Source organism: Pelodiscus sinensis, chromosome 16 (genome assembly GCF_052426305.1).
Source record: "Pelodiscus sinensis isolate ZL-2025 chromosome 16, ASM5242630v1, whole genome shotgun sequence".
Taxonomy (NCBI): Eukaryota; Metazoa; Chordata; order Testudines; family Trionychidae; genus Pelodiscus; species Pelodiscus sinensis.
In genome coordinates this window covers 16,593,962-16,608,847 of record NC_143067.1, presented here as the reverse complement: position 1 = coordinate 16,608,847, position 14,886 = coordinate 16,593,962, and the positions used below count along the sequence as shown (strand labels likewise).

The 14,886-nt window shown below is 43.9% G+C and overlaps 1 protein-coding gene across 8 annotated transcripts in view; it reads left to right on the top strand.

Moving 5' to 3' along the window:
- The window catches only part of MEIKIN (meiotic kinetochore factor), a 28,750-nt gene that overhangs the window by 988 nt on the left and 12,876 nt on the right, over positions 1 to 14,886 (top strand). For all 8 annotated transcript variants that reach the window (XM_089769498.1, XM_089769497.1, XM_089769492.1 and 5 more), the window contains 8 exons: positions 2,440 to 2,527; positions 2,789 to 2,855; positions 4,470 to 4,531; positions 5,742 to 5,869; positions 9,060 to 9,179; positions 9,419 to 9,458; positions 10,325 to 10,389; positions 12,930 to 13,024. In XM_089769498.1, coding sequence (XP_089625624.1) covers positions 2,440 to 2,527; positions 2,789 to 2,855; positions 4,470 to 4,531; positions 5,742 to 5,869; positions 9,060 to 9,179; positions 9,419 to 9,458; positions 10,325 to 10,389; positions 12,930 to 13,024 — 665 coding nt within the window. The remainder of the gene's footprint in view (positions 1 to 2,439; positions 2,528 to 2,788; positions 2,856 to 4,469; positions 4,532 to 5,741; positions 5,870 to 9,059; positions 9,180 to 9,418; positions 9,459 to 10,324; positions 10,390 to 12,929; positions 13,025 to 14,886) is intronic.

The window sequence follows — 14,886 nt, the reverse complement described above, 5'->3', positions numbered from 1 at the left end:
GACTGGCAAGAGTTTGCGCAAAAGCGGCCTCTTGCACAAAATCTTGCCGCCTGTCTACACTGGCTGCGAGTATTTACGCAAGAACACTGACTTTCTACTGTACAAAATCAGTGGTTCTTGCACAAATACTCTGATGCTCCCACTCAGGGATAAGCCCTCTTGTGCAAGTATTCTTGCGCAAGAGGGCCAGTGTAGACAGCCAAGTTAATTTCTTGCGCAAGAAAGCCCAGTGGCTAAAATGGCCATCGGTGCTTTCTTGCGCAAGAGAGCGTCTACACTGGCATGGGTGCTTTTGCGCAAAAGACATCTTTTGCGCAAAAGCATCCGTGCCAGTGTAGACGTTCTCTTGCACAAATACTTTTAATGGAAAAACTTTTCTGTTAAAAGTATTTGCGCAAAATCTTGCCAGTCTAGACGCAGCCTTAACGTCCTGGAACCTTAACATCCCCCTCTGTCCTAGAATGGGTAGCTTGGTGTTCAATATACATTCCATCCGAAAACACTAGGTGCCAATAGCAGATTCTCCCTCCTGCTTGACAGGTGGCACTTAAGGGCATATTTCTCATCTCTCTATTCTGAGTCTTGGTTCTATGTTAGGTCCCTGGGTTTTAGGCTCTGAGAGATGCAAGTGGCCTGGATATCAGATATGTATGTTCCCTGGCCATCCGCATCTGTCATATGACTTTCATGTTATGACTCTATTGCTAATAAGAAAAGGGAAACTAGACCTGAGTCATGTGACAATATAGAGGTGCATTAGGTATTGTGTTCAACAAAAGGGGGAAAAAAAGTGATATGTTGAATTAAAAATGGCTCATTCTTATCTTCCCGTAAGACATTCCAAATGTTAAATTGTTTTGACGTAAACAAAAGTTGATTTTACTGGGGATTTAAAAAGGAAAATCCACTTGCTGGTAATGTCCTGATGTATATAACATCAACATAGGCTGTGGTGAGGAGAGGGTGTCTTTGAGTTAGAGTATGCCAAGCCACAAGTAGGGTTGCCATGTGTCCAGTTTTGAACTGGACAGTCCAGTATTTGAGCTTTCTGTTCAGAAAACTAATTGTGAAAATATAAATGTCTGTCACTTTCTAAATAAGATATAATGTAGATTGTGATGTAAAGTCAAGTGTGTCTGAGACTTTTGTTCATACCATCTGGCAACCCTAGCCACGAGAAGCGGTGTGTTTGTGGGAGGGTGATCTGGCAGGTAAGAAAACGGTTTAATTAAACTAAGAAACTGGGGATATAATGGCTTTGTCACAAACTGGTGGAGGGAATAGAAACCAGCAGTCTTGATTTGCTCTCCGTTATTCAATAGTCTGCTCTTCTTGAGTCTGATTTAAAGTAGTAGTTTGCTATTCATACACATTTCCCATAGAAGGCCTCATTTGTTTTCTGTGCCACCCAAGATGTGGCTCTTCTTGAAACACATGAGAACCCTTAATCGCCAAGGAGAGGCACTTCAAAAACTGAATTCATACTAATACTCAGAGTCTCCCTTGAGATTTGGCATATCTGGAACAGCTGGAAGGGTGGTCCAGAGACTTCATAAATTTGTGTGTATAAACACTAACTACAGATAAGCAACTCACTTGAGGACCGCCACCTTGCACTAGGAAGTGGGAGCTAATAGCAGTCATGGAGAAAAACCATGCCTATAAACTTTGTAAATATCTACAAACATCCATTAGTAGGGGATGATTCTTGGCTGATCCAATCCCGAAGTCCAGGAAATCCCAGCCAGGGGCTGCTGCAGTGGTTGGTCTCAGATCTCCTTTCCCCTTTGTGAAAAGAAAGAAATATACATGGAGATGAAGCTTCAGACCCCTTTTTAAAATTATGGATTCATAAAGAAAAGTCCTTACCTGTCTCAAAATAACATCTTATTAAAGCTGAAATTATAGCATCTGATTTTTTAGACTTATATTGTCAGTTAGTACTGTGATGTTTGGGATGCAAGCAATGGAGAGTGGTGTTGATTTTTTTCTAAATTTTTGTATGATCCAGGATGTATATAACACTATCTTTGGTAACCAATGCGTGTTAAGACTTACAAATTTAAAATGGACTAGTTATTTTAATCGAGTTGGACTCAAACTTCTTCAAACCCCACAACTACCTTTCAAGAATTTTTATTCTGTTTTCCTGTGAAATAACAGGTCTTACAGTGTGTGATCTTACTCTGAACAGCTTGCTATATTTCCATAAGCTAGATTGTGTGATTTGTCTCATTATATTAGTATGTGAACAAAGAAGAAGTTGCAAAGCAGGTTCTTCATTCAGACTTTGACTCCAGTATTGAAAACATACTAAAAATTTGTCTCTAAACAAGATTTTTAATTTCTGTCTTCTATGACCGTGTCCATTATAGATTAATTTTAGAATTTTGTTAATAGTATTTTTGGTTCTAAATTTAAATATTCACTTTTCTGCAGGTGTGAAGGGAAATCCCAATGTGAAAGCCTTATCAAAAATCAATGAAAACTTTGAAGTGACCAAAGTGAACAATTCAGCTGATCAGAGGTCTGTAGTAATACACATTTAAAATATACCACTATCAATTACATTATTTAACTTCAAAGCTACTTATACTAAATTCATAACTATCTGATAAATATTTGGATAGATGTCTACCAAATTCTGGTAGCTGTTACCTATTTAATATTTGACCACCATCTAAAAGAGATGACTTTTTAAGGACACTTTTAAATTTAAAAACTGTAAAATGAGCTAAATTTTAATAAGCATAATGCACGTGCAAGCTTCATTTTTTTCCAAATATAGTGTTCAATTAAATGATGAGAAAATCACAGACACGGACATCAGAGGAAAAAGTACTACACAGTTAAAGGTATGAACATCAATTTTTACTCCACTACCTATTACTAAATTTTAACTTTTATTGGTTGGTACTCTTTGGTGGAGGGCAAGATACTGGGAATGGGGAAGGGTATACTAGCCTTCTGTGGGTTAATTCTCCCCTTTTGTACACAAGCATTACTCCCACCAAAGTTACTGCAAGTCAAATGCATTTGTTTAGGGCTGAACTTTATGGGGTGGTTGTTGTGGTTTTTAGTTGGTTGGGTTTTTTTTTTGCACTTTGGGTTGCCAGAACAAAAGCTGGTGTATAACTTGTAAACATACAGAAATACTAACTAGCTGCTATCTGATCTTAGGCAAATCATGAATTGACCCTGCCTCAGTTTCCCCATTTGCAAAACTGAGAGTACAGTAGATGTCCCCGGGAGCTGCAGGCATCAGTGGCTCCAGGAGAGCGACGGGGCAACAAGCGGGGGCCATTCTTCTGCCCTGCGCCCTGGAGCCGTTGATGGCACTCCTGCTGGCACCGCTTTGTCCTAGGAGCTGCAGGCATCAGCAGCTCCAGGGCACGGGCAGGGAGAACGGCCCCGCTAGCTACCTCGTCGCTCTCCTGCAACTGCTGATGCTGCTCGTGCCGGTGGCCGCTTTGTCCCCTCCTTGTAGCACCCAGGGACGAAGCAGCACCGGGAGGAGCAGCATCAGCGGCTCTAGGAGAGTGACGGAGCAGCGAGCGGGGCTGGGCGCCCAGGAGCTGCAGGGAGGGAAAGGGCCAGGGCCAGGCAGGTATGGGGCCAGGATACATACAGTTTACATATGGTCTCATTTAGGTCGGATAATTGGGACTTTGCTGTACTTATCTCAAAACACTTCTCAACAGTGTTAACAAATCAGAAGTACTACACAATAGCTAGATAATGTCAATCAATGGAAACTCACTTCATTTCTGTAAAATCCCTTTTAGTTCAAACATATCTTACAAACTTAAGTCCTATCACATCTCAATGTAAAATGATTATCCTCCGTTATTATTGTAAAAAAAATTATGTTTTGGTGTTCCTTATTTATCCTTAGTTACTTCAATACCTAGGCCCTGATCATGCAAACATTCAGCTTTCTGGATGTGAGTAGTCCCCCTGAGTTCTACAGGCCTACTTAGATGTATAAAGTATTTATGGGTATACAGCATCATATTTGTGCAAATCAGTTTTACTTTTAAGCAACAGCACTTTAGACTCAATATGCAAATATCAACTTGAAGGTTTGTGTTTTGTTTGTTCTCTTGTTTCATATATTTGAACTGGCCTTGCATTTGTTATTTAATGTAGAACTTTGCTTGATTGCAGTAGGCCTTCAATGGAAGCTTTACCCAAGCAACAATTATGATAAAGCCAGCTGTTACTAACAGTAGAGTCAGAATAATAAGTCAAATGGCAGTTTTGCTAATGATGAATGGAAAAACAGTAAAATCAACTGTATTTGCTATGTGATGCTGTCAGGTTCACTTGTCAGTAAGCCTAAATGACAAATGTATTGCAAGAAAGTCATTCTACAAGCTTTAGTTTGGAATCTTTGATAATATAAGAATAAATCTGATTACATCTCTAGATCTAGTTTTGTTATCTGAATCTTCACTTGTAAATTTTAGGAATCTCTTCAAAGCAACTGTGAAAGTAACGAAAGTTGGAGAAACAGTGAGACTACTTCAGGGGAGTACATTTTAAGCTATTAATGTATATAAGAGCAAACCAATAATGCACTAACTACTTGTGTTAAACTTCTGTCTGTTTGCTCTTGTATCTAGCCATTACAATCTTCGAACCTTTTCCAGACCTGATGAGCTCTGTGTGATCTTGAAAGCTTGTTTCATTTACCAACAGAGGTCCAATAAAAGATATTGCCCTCACCCACCTTGTCTCTTGACAATCCAGAGACTGACATACCTGCAATAACATTACATATTATGTTCAGGAAGTACACACTTTTTGAATCAAGGTTGGATGTCTGCTTCTGTTGATTCCAGCATGTGTCTGGTCAATTTTTGATAAAGTGCCTCTCAGTGGCTAATGTATTTTACCTTCATTTACGAACAGGACTCTGCTCCTTACAAAGTAACTAACACTTCTCAGAAAATCCCTCTTTCTCTATATTCTTAACTTTTTTCAGGGCCATATAGGAATGTAGTCCTGATGGTTATGGATTGCCAGTCTCCCAAATGTCATTGGGAGGATTACCTAGCTACTCTACTAGATCTGTATCCTTTGGCTAGAAGAACATTTTTGAGTGATAACCTGTTAATCAGGGTTATTCCTCCTCTATTGAAAAGTGCCATGGGATACTCCAATTCTACCTAGATCTCCACTTGATCTCTACCACAAGGGATCTACTGTAGATTTAATATCTCATTTAAAAGTCATTATATATGGCTACACAGGGAGCTTAGCTGCACTGTGAGCTTGCCCCCTTCAAGCTGACACTAACTGAAAGGGTTTTTCTCTAGAGAAGAGGGTTGGATAACTTCAAGCATACATCAAGAGTTTCTCCAAATATCATTTTATGATGTACTGCTAGGCATACCGAATGGTCACATTTCTAATAGATTTTAACATTTAGAACAAATCTGTTTGAATATTTCAGGACAAATCTTGTCAAATTTTAAAAAATAATATTGACTAAAAAGAGTTTAAGACATTTACCTCCTTTAAAGAATAAAGATTGTTTCTAGGCTTATGACATAAGCCAAGTTTCAATTTGTACCTTGTGTTAAAATGTTGGTTTTTAAAACCATCCATAATAATTGAAGATATTTAGCTCATTACAGAATCAGAACCTATGCCCTTTTCTGGTGGTCCATTGATAAAGAAATCATGATTTGCAAAAGACCATATTGAAACTTTTTTTTTCCCTTTTAAATTGCAGGAATGACTCTGCCTACAGGGGTCTCTACCTTTCTACTGGACTGCTTGGACATGGATTCCAGTACAGAATCTATTGATAGCATGAATAGTTGCCCATCACCTGAAATATTCAGGAATGAAGATAGTTTAGGTAAAAACTAATTTTCACATTATTAAGATATGATACAATTACAAATACTATATTTATATAATTCATTTATTGGGTTAAATCTCTGGATTGAGCCAAGCTATGTTCATTGCAGACCTCAGAGGGCTTGACCATCCAGTCTAGGGGTTAACTGGCCATAATGCATAATTTGGAGTAGATTTAAATGCTAGCAGAAATAGTTCCTTAGGTATTTCAGTATTACAACTTGTACCTCCCTGGTCTGGCACCCTGGGGACTTGTCCTGTCCCAAACCAGAGAATCTGCCAGACCATAGGTGTTTAATGCTGGCCCTTCTGCTGCCATCAGTTGTGGGGCTCCGCTCCTGTTGTAGCAGAGGGGGCTGCACTAACTGAGCTAGAACTGGCCGGGGGGGAGGGGGGGGAAGAGGGAGACACTCGGAGAAGAGTCAAGATAGCTATGGGGGCCAGGAGTGTAGGACACTGGGATTACAGCAAGTTCTGAGGAAGCTGAGCTGCGCTGCTGGCCCCTGCTGCCAACTGTGGAGCTGCACTCCTGGGGCTCTGCAGCCACCCTGCCTCTTCCCCTGAGCGTCCCCATCCCCACTTCTCTATTTGTAGCACTCTAAGAAAGCAGTTGTGTGTGTCTTTAAGGATGTACACTCTGGCAGGTGTTAGCGTTGGGTAGCACAACAATATACTGCATCAGAGATTTCAGCTGTAATTATACAGAGAAAAATTTTATTTTGTTTCTCTATAGTATGTAGCAACGAGGCTGGCTATAACCAGGGCTCGACAAATACACTCGCCTGCAGTGAGTAGATTTTACCAGCTGGCGAGTGCAGGGGCAGACTGGCCCGGTGGACCATTGTGATGGGCTGGCCAAAGCCCACACTACGGGCAGTGCGGCCCCATCCGATCTGCTGGCCGGTGGAAGAGCAGAGCGCCGCTGGGAAGCAGGGAGTGCGGTGATTCTCAGCGTCAAGCTGCCTGCGTGCAGCTCAGGCGCAAGGAGGCGGGGTGTGAGCCAAAGGGCAGGACGCCAAGATGCTGGTGTGACATGGTGTCCTGACGTCACGGCCAGCGACCGCCGGATTCAAAAAGGCTCCGACAACCTCACAAAGTGGAAGGCAGACGCTGGGGAGGGAAAGGGCGGGGCAGGGATTGTGCTGTGGGGAAGGGGAGAAATAAGGGGAACGGGCTTGTGCGGAGGTGAGGGGAGGAGGTCAGGAGAAGAAGAAAGGGGAAGGCACCAAGGGACAGGGGTGCAGGAGCGAGAAATGCCAGGGGGCCAAGTGCAGATAATGAGGAAGAGGGGAGGGGTCAGTGGGAGGGGGGACAGGGTGATGTTGGGAGAGGAGAGGAGAAGGGCATTGGTAGCTAGAGGGGGGAGGTGGAGGTGCTGGGCGAAAGCTTGAAAGAAGGGGTGGGCATGAGGAAGGCGGGGATGGAGCAAGGCATGTGTGAGGACACAGGGGCATGAGGGTGGTGAGGGGGTGGGTATCAGGGAAAAAGGGGGAAGGGGCAGTGAGGGAAGGGGAAGGCACCAGGAGGGTTCAGGTGCCAGGGGATTCTGGGGGTGAAGCAGAAGGGCAGACACCTGCAGGGGAGGGACCAGCACCAGAGGAGAGAGGCAGGGCAGATGTGTAGAGGGAGGTGTTAGGAGAAGGGATAAGGAGGGGTAACTCACATGATCAGAATGGGGCTACTGGAGGGGTGGGCAGAGGGGGGAGAGAAGGGCTGGTGGAGGGGGGCAGGTCTCAGGAAGGCTGAGGGAAGTGAGAAAGGCAGGAGTCAGGACAGCAGAGGAGGGTGAGGAGTTAGGGGACAGCAGGCACCAGGGAAGCTGGTAGAGCAAGGGGTGGAGACATGGCAGCGGAGGGAAAAGGTAGAGGTTTACAAGATATTTATTAATAACTTGGGTGATATTTATTAACTTATTAGTAACTACTGTTCTTATCTTATTTGGGGGGGGGGGTGGCAAGTCCCTTTTTTGTCTGGCGAGTAGGGTTTTCCATAATTTGTTGAGCCCTGGCTATAACAGCTGATAGAGCAGCAGTTCTAACCCAGCACCTGGCCAGACCCAGCACCTCCCCTCCCACGTCAGCTGTTGGGAGATGCATGTCCTACCCCGTTTCTCAGCCAACCAGCACCAGGCAGGGATAAGAACATAAGAGTGGCTGTACTGGGTCAGACCAAAGGTCCATCTAGCCCAGTAGCCTGTCTGCCGACAGTGGCCAGCACCAGGTGCCCCAGAGGGGGTGGACCGAAGACAATGGGGTCTCCTCCCAGACATGGAAAAGCAGTTTGCTGCACAGAGGAAGGGCCGTGTGGAGCCCAGCAGGTGGCCTTAGAGCAACTGCGACCCAAGCAGCAGAGCTCAGTTGGGAGGCAGTGCAGGGCTAGGTAAAGGAGAGGGGGCAGAGTCTCGGTGGGGGGCTAGTGCTGGTGGGGCTCTGAGGGTGGGGGGGCTTTGAGGCAGTTTTAGAGGAGAAGCAGCCCGGGCAACAGATCTCACCTGGAGGCTGGGAGGCAGTGCAGGGCTAGGTAAGGGGGGTGGGGCTAGTGCTAGGGGGTTCTGGGGATGGGGCTATATATTGGGGGCTGGCACTGGGGGGAGTTGGAGGCAGTGGGGCTCTGGAAACAGGAGGCTGGCACTAGGGGCGGTCGGGTGGTGGAGGGCTGGCACTGAGGGTCTCTATGGGTAGGAGGCTGGCACAGTAGATTTGGGTGTAGGGGACTCAGGTGTCAATGGCTGGCGATTGGAGTAGTGGAGGGCTCTAGGGGTTGAGGCTGGCATTGGGGAGCTCTTGGGCTTCGATGTACCCAACCCCCAGAGCCATCATGAACAGCCAGCTTAAGCTGCAGCAGCCACCTGATACGTGGCGACTACTGGAGCAGAAGCTGGCTGTTCACAGTGGCTCAGGGGGCCAGGTGTTTTGGTGCACTGGTAACATTTTATTTTCATATTTGCATAACGAATATGCAAATCAAATTGTACCAGTCCAAAGTTTGTGAATAGGTGTGCTGGTCTGTGGTATTAAAAAAAAGGTTGGGAACTACCGTGACAGAGGACCTTCCTCAAGGCTCCTTATATACTTCAGAGGGAGGGCCTTTATCTTACAAATATCACAGATCTACATTATAGACTAAATTTAGAAATGGAATTAACTACAGAATGAAAGGCAACTTCCAACTGTATCTTCTGTGTGCAGACAGAAATAATTCCAATCCTGAGGAGTGTCTCAAATATAAGAATTCTACTCTCCTGGATACCAGCAAAGCAGTGACCATAGATAAGATGCCACAGCTTTCAAATCTTTCAGAGATATTGGGTACCTTTTTATATTAAATCATTTCAAATGCTTATTTCACTAAATTAAAAACTGCAGTAGTGTGAACTCCACATCTAAAGACCATGGAAGTCCCTATACTTTAATTCATTGTGAAGACCCTTCTGCCTTATGGTGAATAGCACCTCAAGATGATAATCATATTTATAGTACTTAATATGCAGTAGGATAACTCTCCCTTTCATAACTATATTTTAAATGTAAACTTTCTTGTCTTGTAGAGCCCATATATGAGGGTCATCAAGACCAATACGTTGGGAGGTAATCTGTAAAGCAGAGAATTTTACTTAATTTTTAGTAAACCTACAAAATACATGTATTTTATACTCTGTCCTGTACATGCAAATTATTGCCCTGACTTGCAAATACGCTGTGATCATCCCCAGTGGCTTAAGTGGAATTGATTAATGTGAGGAAGTGTTTGAAGGGTTGAGATAAAGATCTACTAAAACAAGCTACCTTTTTAATTGGTTCCATTATACCAGGAGTGGGGAACCTATGCTTGCCTGGATCTGGCCCCTGAGGCTCAGGGTTCTCCTTCTCCCTTCCTCCCAGCATTGGGGAGCCCGCTCTTGTGTTCCAGCCTCTGGCTGTCCCCCGTGGCGCTGGAGCACACAATCTACTAGCCTGGGCCCTCCCCCAAGTCTCTGGTATATGAGGGAATGTAGAGAGTGTCTTTCTCCTCAATTGGGGGCCACATCAGTGAGGGTTTGTTTTTTGCTTCTCACTTGTGAGGCCCCTGACAGATTTTTTTTTTCCTGTGAATCAGCAGCCCCAGCCCAAAAAAGGTTTCTCACCCTTGCATTACATGCTACTTAAATATTTTTGTGGGTTTTTTTTGTTTTGTTTTTTTTCTATAGTGAAATATATCCTGTACTTGATTTCGGTAATTTCTCTTTTCAGTCTTTGGATTATAAATTCCCTTCATATTCTTATGCTACTTTATCTGATAAACTGTAGATATTTGAATAATTTGATCAGCTGTTTTGTGTGATTGGCTAATTAAAAAGATCATAGAAATTCAATTACTTTTTCTATGAAAATGAAGAGGAAAGTTTAGAGCTGTCTGTTTTCTGTAAATATTTTGCTGTCTAAAGATACTTAAAACAGATTTTTTTATTTATTAGAGAGTCACCAACAAAATGCAATAAAGATTCTTCTAAGTTGATGAATGTTTCAACAATCGTGGCAGGTAAATCAGTCTAAAATAGCTGTATTACTTGCACTTTTTTAAATTCCACTTTAAACTTATTTGGATTCTGCTGCCAATTATGCTGATTCCCACCAAATTCTCTTGTGCTAGATCATCTCTAACCTAGTGACAGCCTAGCCACCTACCTTGCAGAAAACCAGTAAGGAACATTGCTATTCAAGATAGTAAGTCTTGGCAGCACAGTTAATTGGAAAACGGCTTACATTAATTTGCCACCTGATTTCTTTGAATGATTTCTGTGTGGTTCGAGATCTCAGCATGCAGGAGGCGTTAATTTAGGGAATATAAAGACTGAGTGTACTGAAGGAAAGGGCTCATAAGAACTAATATTGGTGGAAAAGGGGATTTGACTGACTCGGTCTTATTGGAGAGGGTATGTGAGAATCAGTTCCTTGTTTTTATTTTTGATTGTATGTAACTTTTTGGCAGAGGTGAGTAGCACTGAGGTTTAAAAAAAAAAATCTAAAATAACTATATACAATAAACTTCCGATAATCCGGCACCTTTAGGACCCAGGGGGTGCCGGATTATCAGATATGCCGGACTATTGGAAGGGGGGGCTATGAGGGGTCTACGGTGGTGTGGAGGGGGATGCCACCCCAGACCCCTCATAGTCCCCCTCGCCCTTCCGATAGTCTGGCTCTGTCCGGGCTTCCCCAATTCAGCCGCTGCTGGTCAGTTTCAGCAGCAGCTGAATCGGGACGCCTGAGGCAGAGCAGCTGGGGTGCTGCCAGGTTGGTCCCTCAGTGCCAAGGGGCGGCACTACCAGACCAAGCTGGCAGCACCCCAGCTGCTGTGCCCCAGGTGTCCCCAAGTCAGCTGCCGCTGAAACTGACCAGCAGCTGATTCTGGGAAGCTCTGGGCAGAGCAGCTCTGCTTTGGGCTTCCCGGAGTCAGCCGCTCGTCAGTTTCAGCAGCGGCTGAATCGGGGACAGCTGGGGTGCTGCTGGGTTGGTCCCACAGCCCTGAGGCGCAGCGCTACGGGACCTAACGGCAGCATTCCAGCTGCTCTGCCCCCAGCTTCCCTGATTCAGGTTCTGGTCAGTTTCAGCAGCGGCTGAATCGGGGAAGCCAGGGGCAGAGCAGCTCCAATGGTACGGCTGCCGGAGCACTTCCAGGTTCTGATGGTGCTGGACCATCAGATGTTGGACCAATGGAGTTTTACTGTAGTTCTTAAATCAATTGAAGAATAATTGAAATTATACGATGGCTAGAAAGGTGTACTGCACTGGCAGGTTGGAAAGTCTCAGTGGAAAAAAGCTGAGACTTTCTACTAAAAGTGTTACTTTATGTTTTTAATGGACTTTAATATTAGAAGGGATAGCAGACTGCAGAACCTTGCTCATCCGCTCCTGTAATAGACCCAAAGCCTTGGGTTGAATTACTGAAGTCCTCAAAGCATGATTTAAAGACTGAATTGTAGAAAATCTGTCAGCTTATACTACATTAGATCTGCAAGTGACCAGTAGCCCCATACGACAGAGGAAGGTGAACACTGCATCCCCCATCCCTTGCTCAGGGTCTCTGCTAATCTGACCCAGGAGAAAATTCCTTTCTGACCCCAAATATGGTGGTCAGTTAGACCCTGAGCACATGGGCAAGACCCACCAACAAGATCTTAGGAAAGACTTTTCTGTAGTAACTTGGAGCCCTCCCATCTAGTGTCTCATCACTGGCCATTGGCAATACTTGCTGCTAGCAGCTATATGCAAAACCATTGACATTTCCATTATCTTTCACATGAAACTTAAAGCTCTGGTCTCCCAATTTGAACTAGGCTCATTCCTGACCCTTTATCTCTCATAAGGATGAGCTTTGCTAGGAGCATGAGAAGGGAGGGGGAAGAGAACCTGTTTATTAAAACCTCTTCTGTAAAGTAAACTAGGTTTAATCCAAAACACCCAGCCAAATGTTATGGGAAACAAACTCCCTTCTGTATGCCAGTTAATTACATACAGTGTCCAATAAAAGGCAATTTCTTGCCTTTCCCTTCGAGATAAAAATAAAAGTTTAACTTAATCAAGTGCAGAACTGCTAATACTTTTTTTTTCTTGACCCTTCATTTTGTGTGTGTTTTCTGGGGGTTTTGATGGTATTTGAAAATGAAGGCTTCCATCAGTAGCTCCTGATAGTTGGAATTCATTCAGAATTTGAGCTAAATTTGCAGGTTTTTTTTTTTTTATGGTCCAAAAAACTGCTTAATGTTTTCTGGTGAATTGGGGCTGAAAATAACAGCAAAGGCCAACACCATCAGAGACTGCTTCCTGACTTGTACAATGGTTTGTGTACAGAGCTGGACCACATCAGTGGGAGCAGTAGGGAGCCAAATGAGCAGGAAAAGCATGTCCAAACTGCTACCAAGGACTGAACCAGGAATAGACCAAAAGTAGTTAGCCCTGCATATGGATTTTGTGGCGTGATTTATGATTTTCAATTTTAAGAGAATTCCCAATATATGGGATAGAGAACAACTATACTACTTTTCTCCAAAATTAAAAAAAAAATTGTTTTCATCATAGGAAAACAAGTGGGCAAAATTATGTCTAGTACTGAAAAAACTCCTGATGCAAAAATCAGTTTGTTCTCTTCAGTATCTGGAAGACGAAAGAGACAGGTGAGGGTTTAACCATTAATATACTTTGTTGTAATTTGAGCAGGCAGATATCACTGTGGAACTTTAAAAAATATATATCTTGACAGATGCCTTGTTTCAGAAATATGTTTGAAGTCCGTTATGTTAACAGATCCTTGGTAATGGTAAGTGTAAAGAACCCAGAGGAGATCTGTATCTTTTAGGTGTGTTAGATTGCTGACTGTTACGTGGGTGCAAAGAGTTAAATCAGCCCAAGATGATATATATAGCACATCTACAAGAATCCAAAGAACATGGCTTTAGACAACCCTGAAACTAATGATTTAACTGACAATACAGGCATAAAAAGCTTTTGTTGTTCTTTGTCTCTGTCCAAGGGAGACAGGACCATCCTTATTTTGGGACAGAGGAATTTTCAGGCAAGAAATCTTACAAAAGTGAACACTATTAAAAGCCTCTGCCCTGAAGCTGAGAGGCAAAGAAAGTGTACACCAGTGGTCTCCAACCTTTTTAAACCTGAGATCACTTGTTTTTTTTTTTTTGTTTTTTTTTAATGTCAGCACAAGCCAAGATCTACCCCATCCCTTCCCCAAGACCCCACTCCTTCCTTGAGGCCCTGCCTTCTCTGTTCCCCTTCTCTCCATCATTTGCTATCCCCAGCCCTTATACACTCTCAAGTTGTTTTCATCATACACCACCGCTTTTTTTTTCTATCCTTATGTTGGAAGAAATTTTTCCGACATTTGGCCCATCTAGACTGCGCCAAATGTCAGAAAACCCCCTACTTTTGGAAGCCCCCTCATTCCTTGTGGAACGAGGAATACAGGGGCTACCAAAAGAGTGTGTTTGCTGGAAAAACTCCTGGGCTGTGTCTACACTGGCAAGTTATTCTGGAAAATCAGCCACTTTTCTGGAAAAACTTGCCAGCTGTCTACACTGGCCGCTTGAATTTCCAGAAGAGCACTGACGATCTAATGTAAAATCATCAGTGCTTTTCCGGAAAAACTATGCTGCTCCCGTTCGGGCAAAAGTCTTTTTCTGGAAAACTGTTCCGGAAAAGGGCCAGTGTAGATAGCACAGTAGTGTTTTCCGCAAAAAAGCCCCGATCGTGAAAATGACCATCAGGGCTTTTTTGCGGAAAAGCGCATCTAAATTGGCCACAGAAGCTTTTCCGGGAAAAGTGTTTTTCCGGAAAAGCGTCCTGCCAATCTAGACGCGCTTTTCCGAAAATGCTTTTAACGGAAAACTTTTCTGTTAAAAGCATTTCCGGAAAATCATGCCAGTGTAGACGTAGCCCTGCAGTCTAGCCTCACTGGATTGAGACAGGAGGTGCGGGCTCTGGGGTGGGAATGAGGGATTTAGGTGTGGGAAGGGGTGAGAAATGCAAGCTCTGGGAGGGAATTTGGATGCAGGAGGAGGTGGAGAAGGGGATGCTGGGTCAGGGAGGGAGGGAGCTCCAGACTGGGGAGTGTTGGGGTGCTGAGCAAGCCACAGGCTTGTGGTTGTGAGGGTGCAGGAGTTTGGGTTGGGATGTGAGAGGGGCTCAGGGCAGGGAGGTTGGGAGTATGATGGGCTCAGGACATAGATTTGCGGTGTGTGAATGGTGTAAGTGTGTTGTGGCAGAAGACTGATGTGGGGATGCAGGAGTTTGGGGATGAGAGTTTCAGGACAGGGAGTTCCAGTGTATGATAGGTTCAGATTTGGGGTCGGGGTGGGGGGTACAGGAATGTTATGATGCTGTGGCCAGATGAGGGCTTGGCCTCAAATGGGGGCTTGTTGGCCAGGCTTCATTTTTAAATAAAATATTATGTCAAACACAAAAGATTTCAGCATTGTCTTTGAGAGGAGCAGGGAACCTGTTTTGAGTCAGGGGTCACTGACAC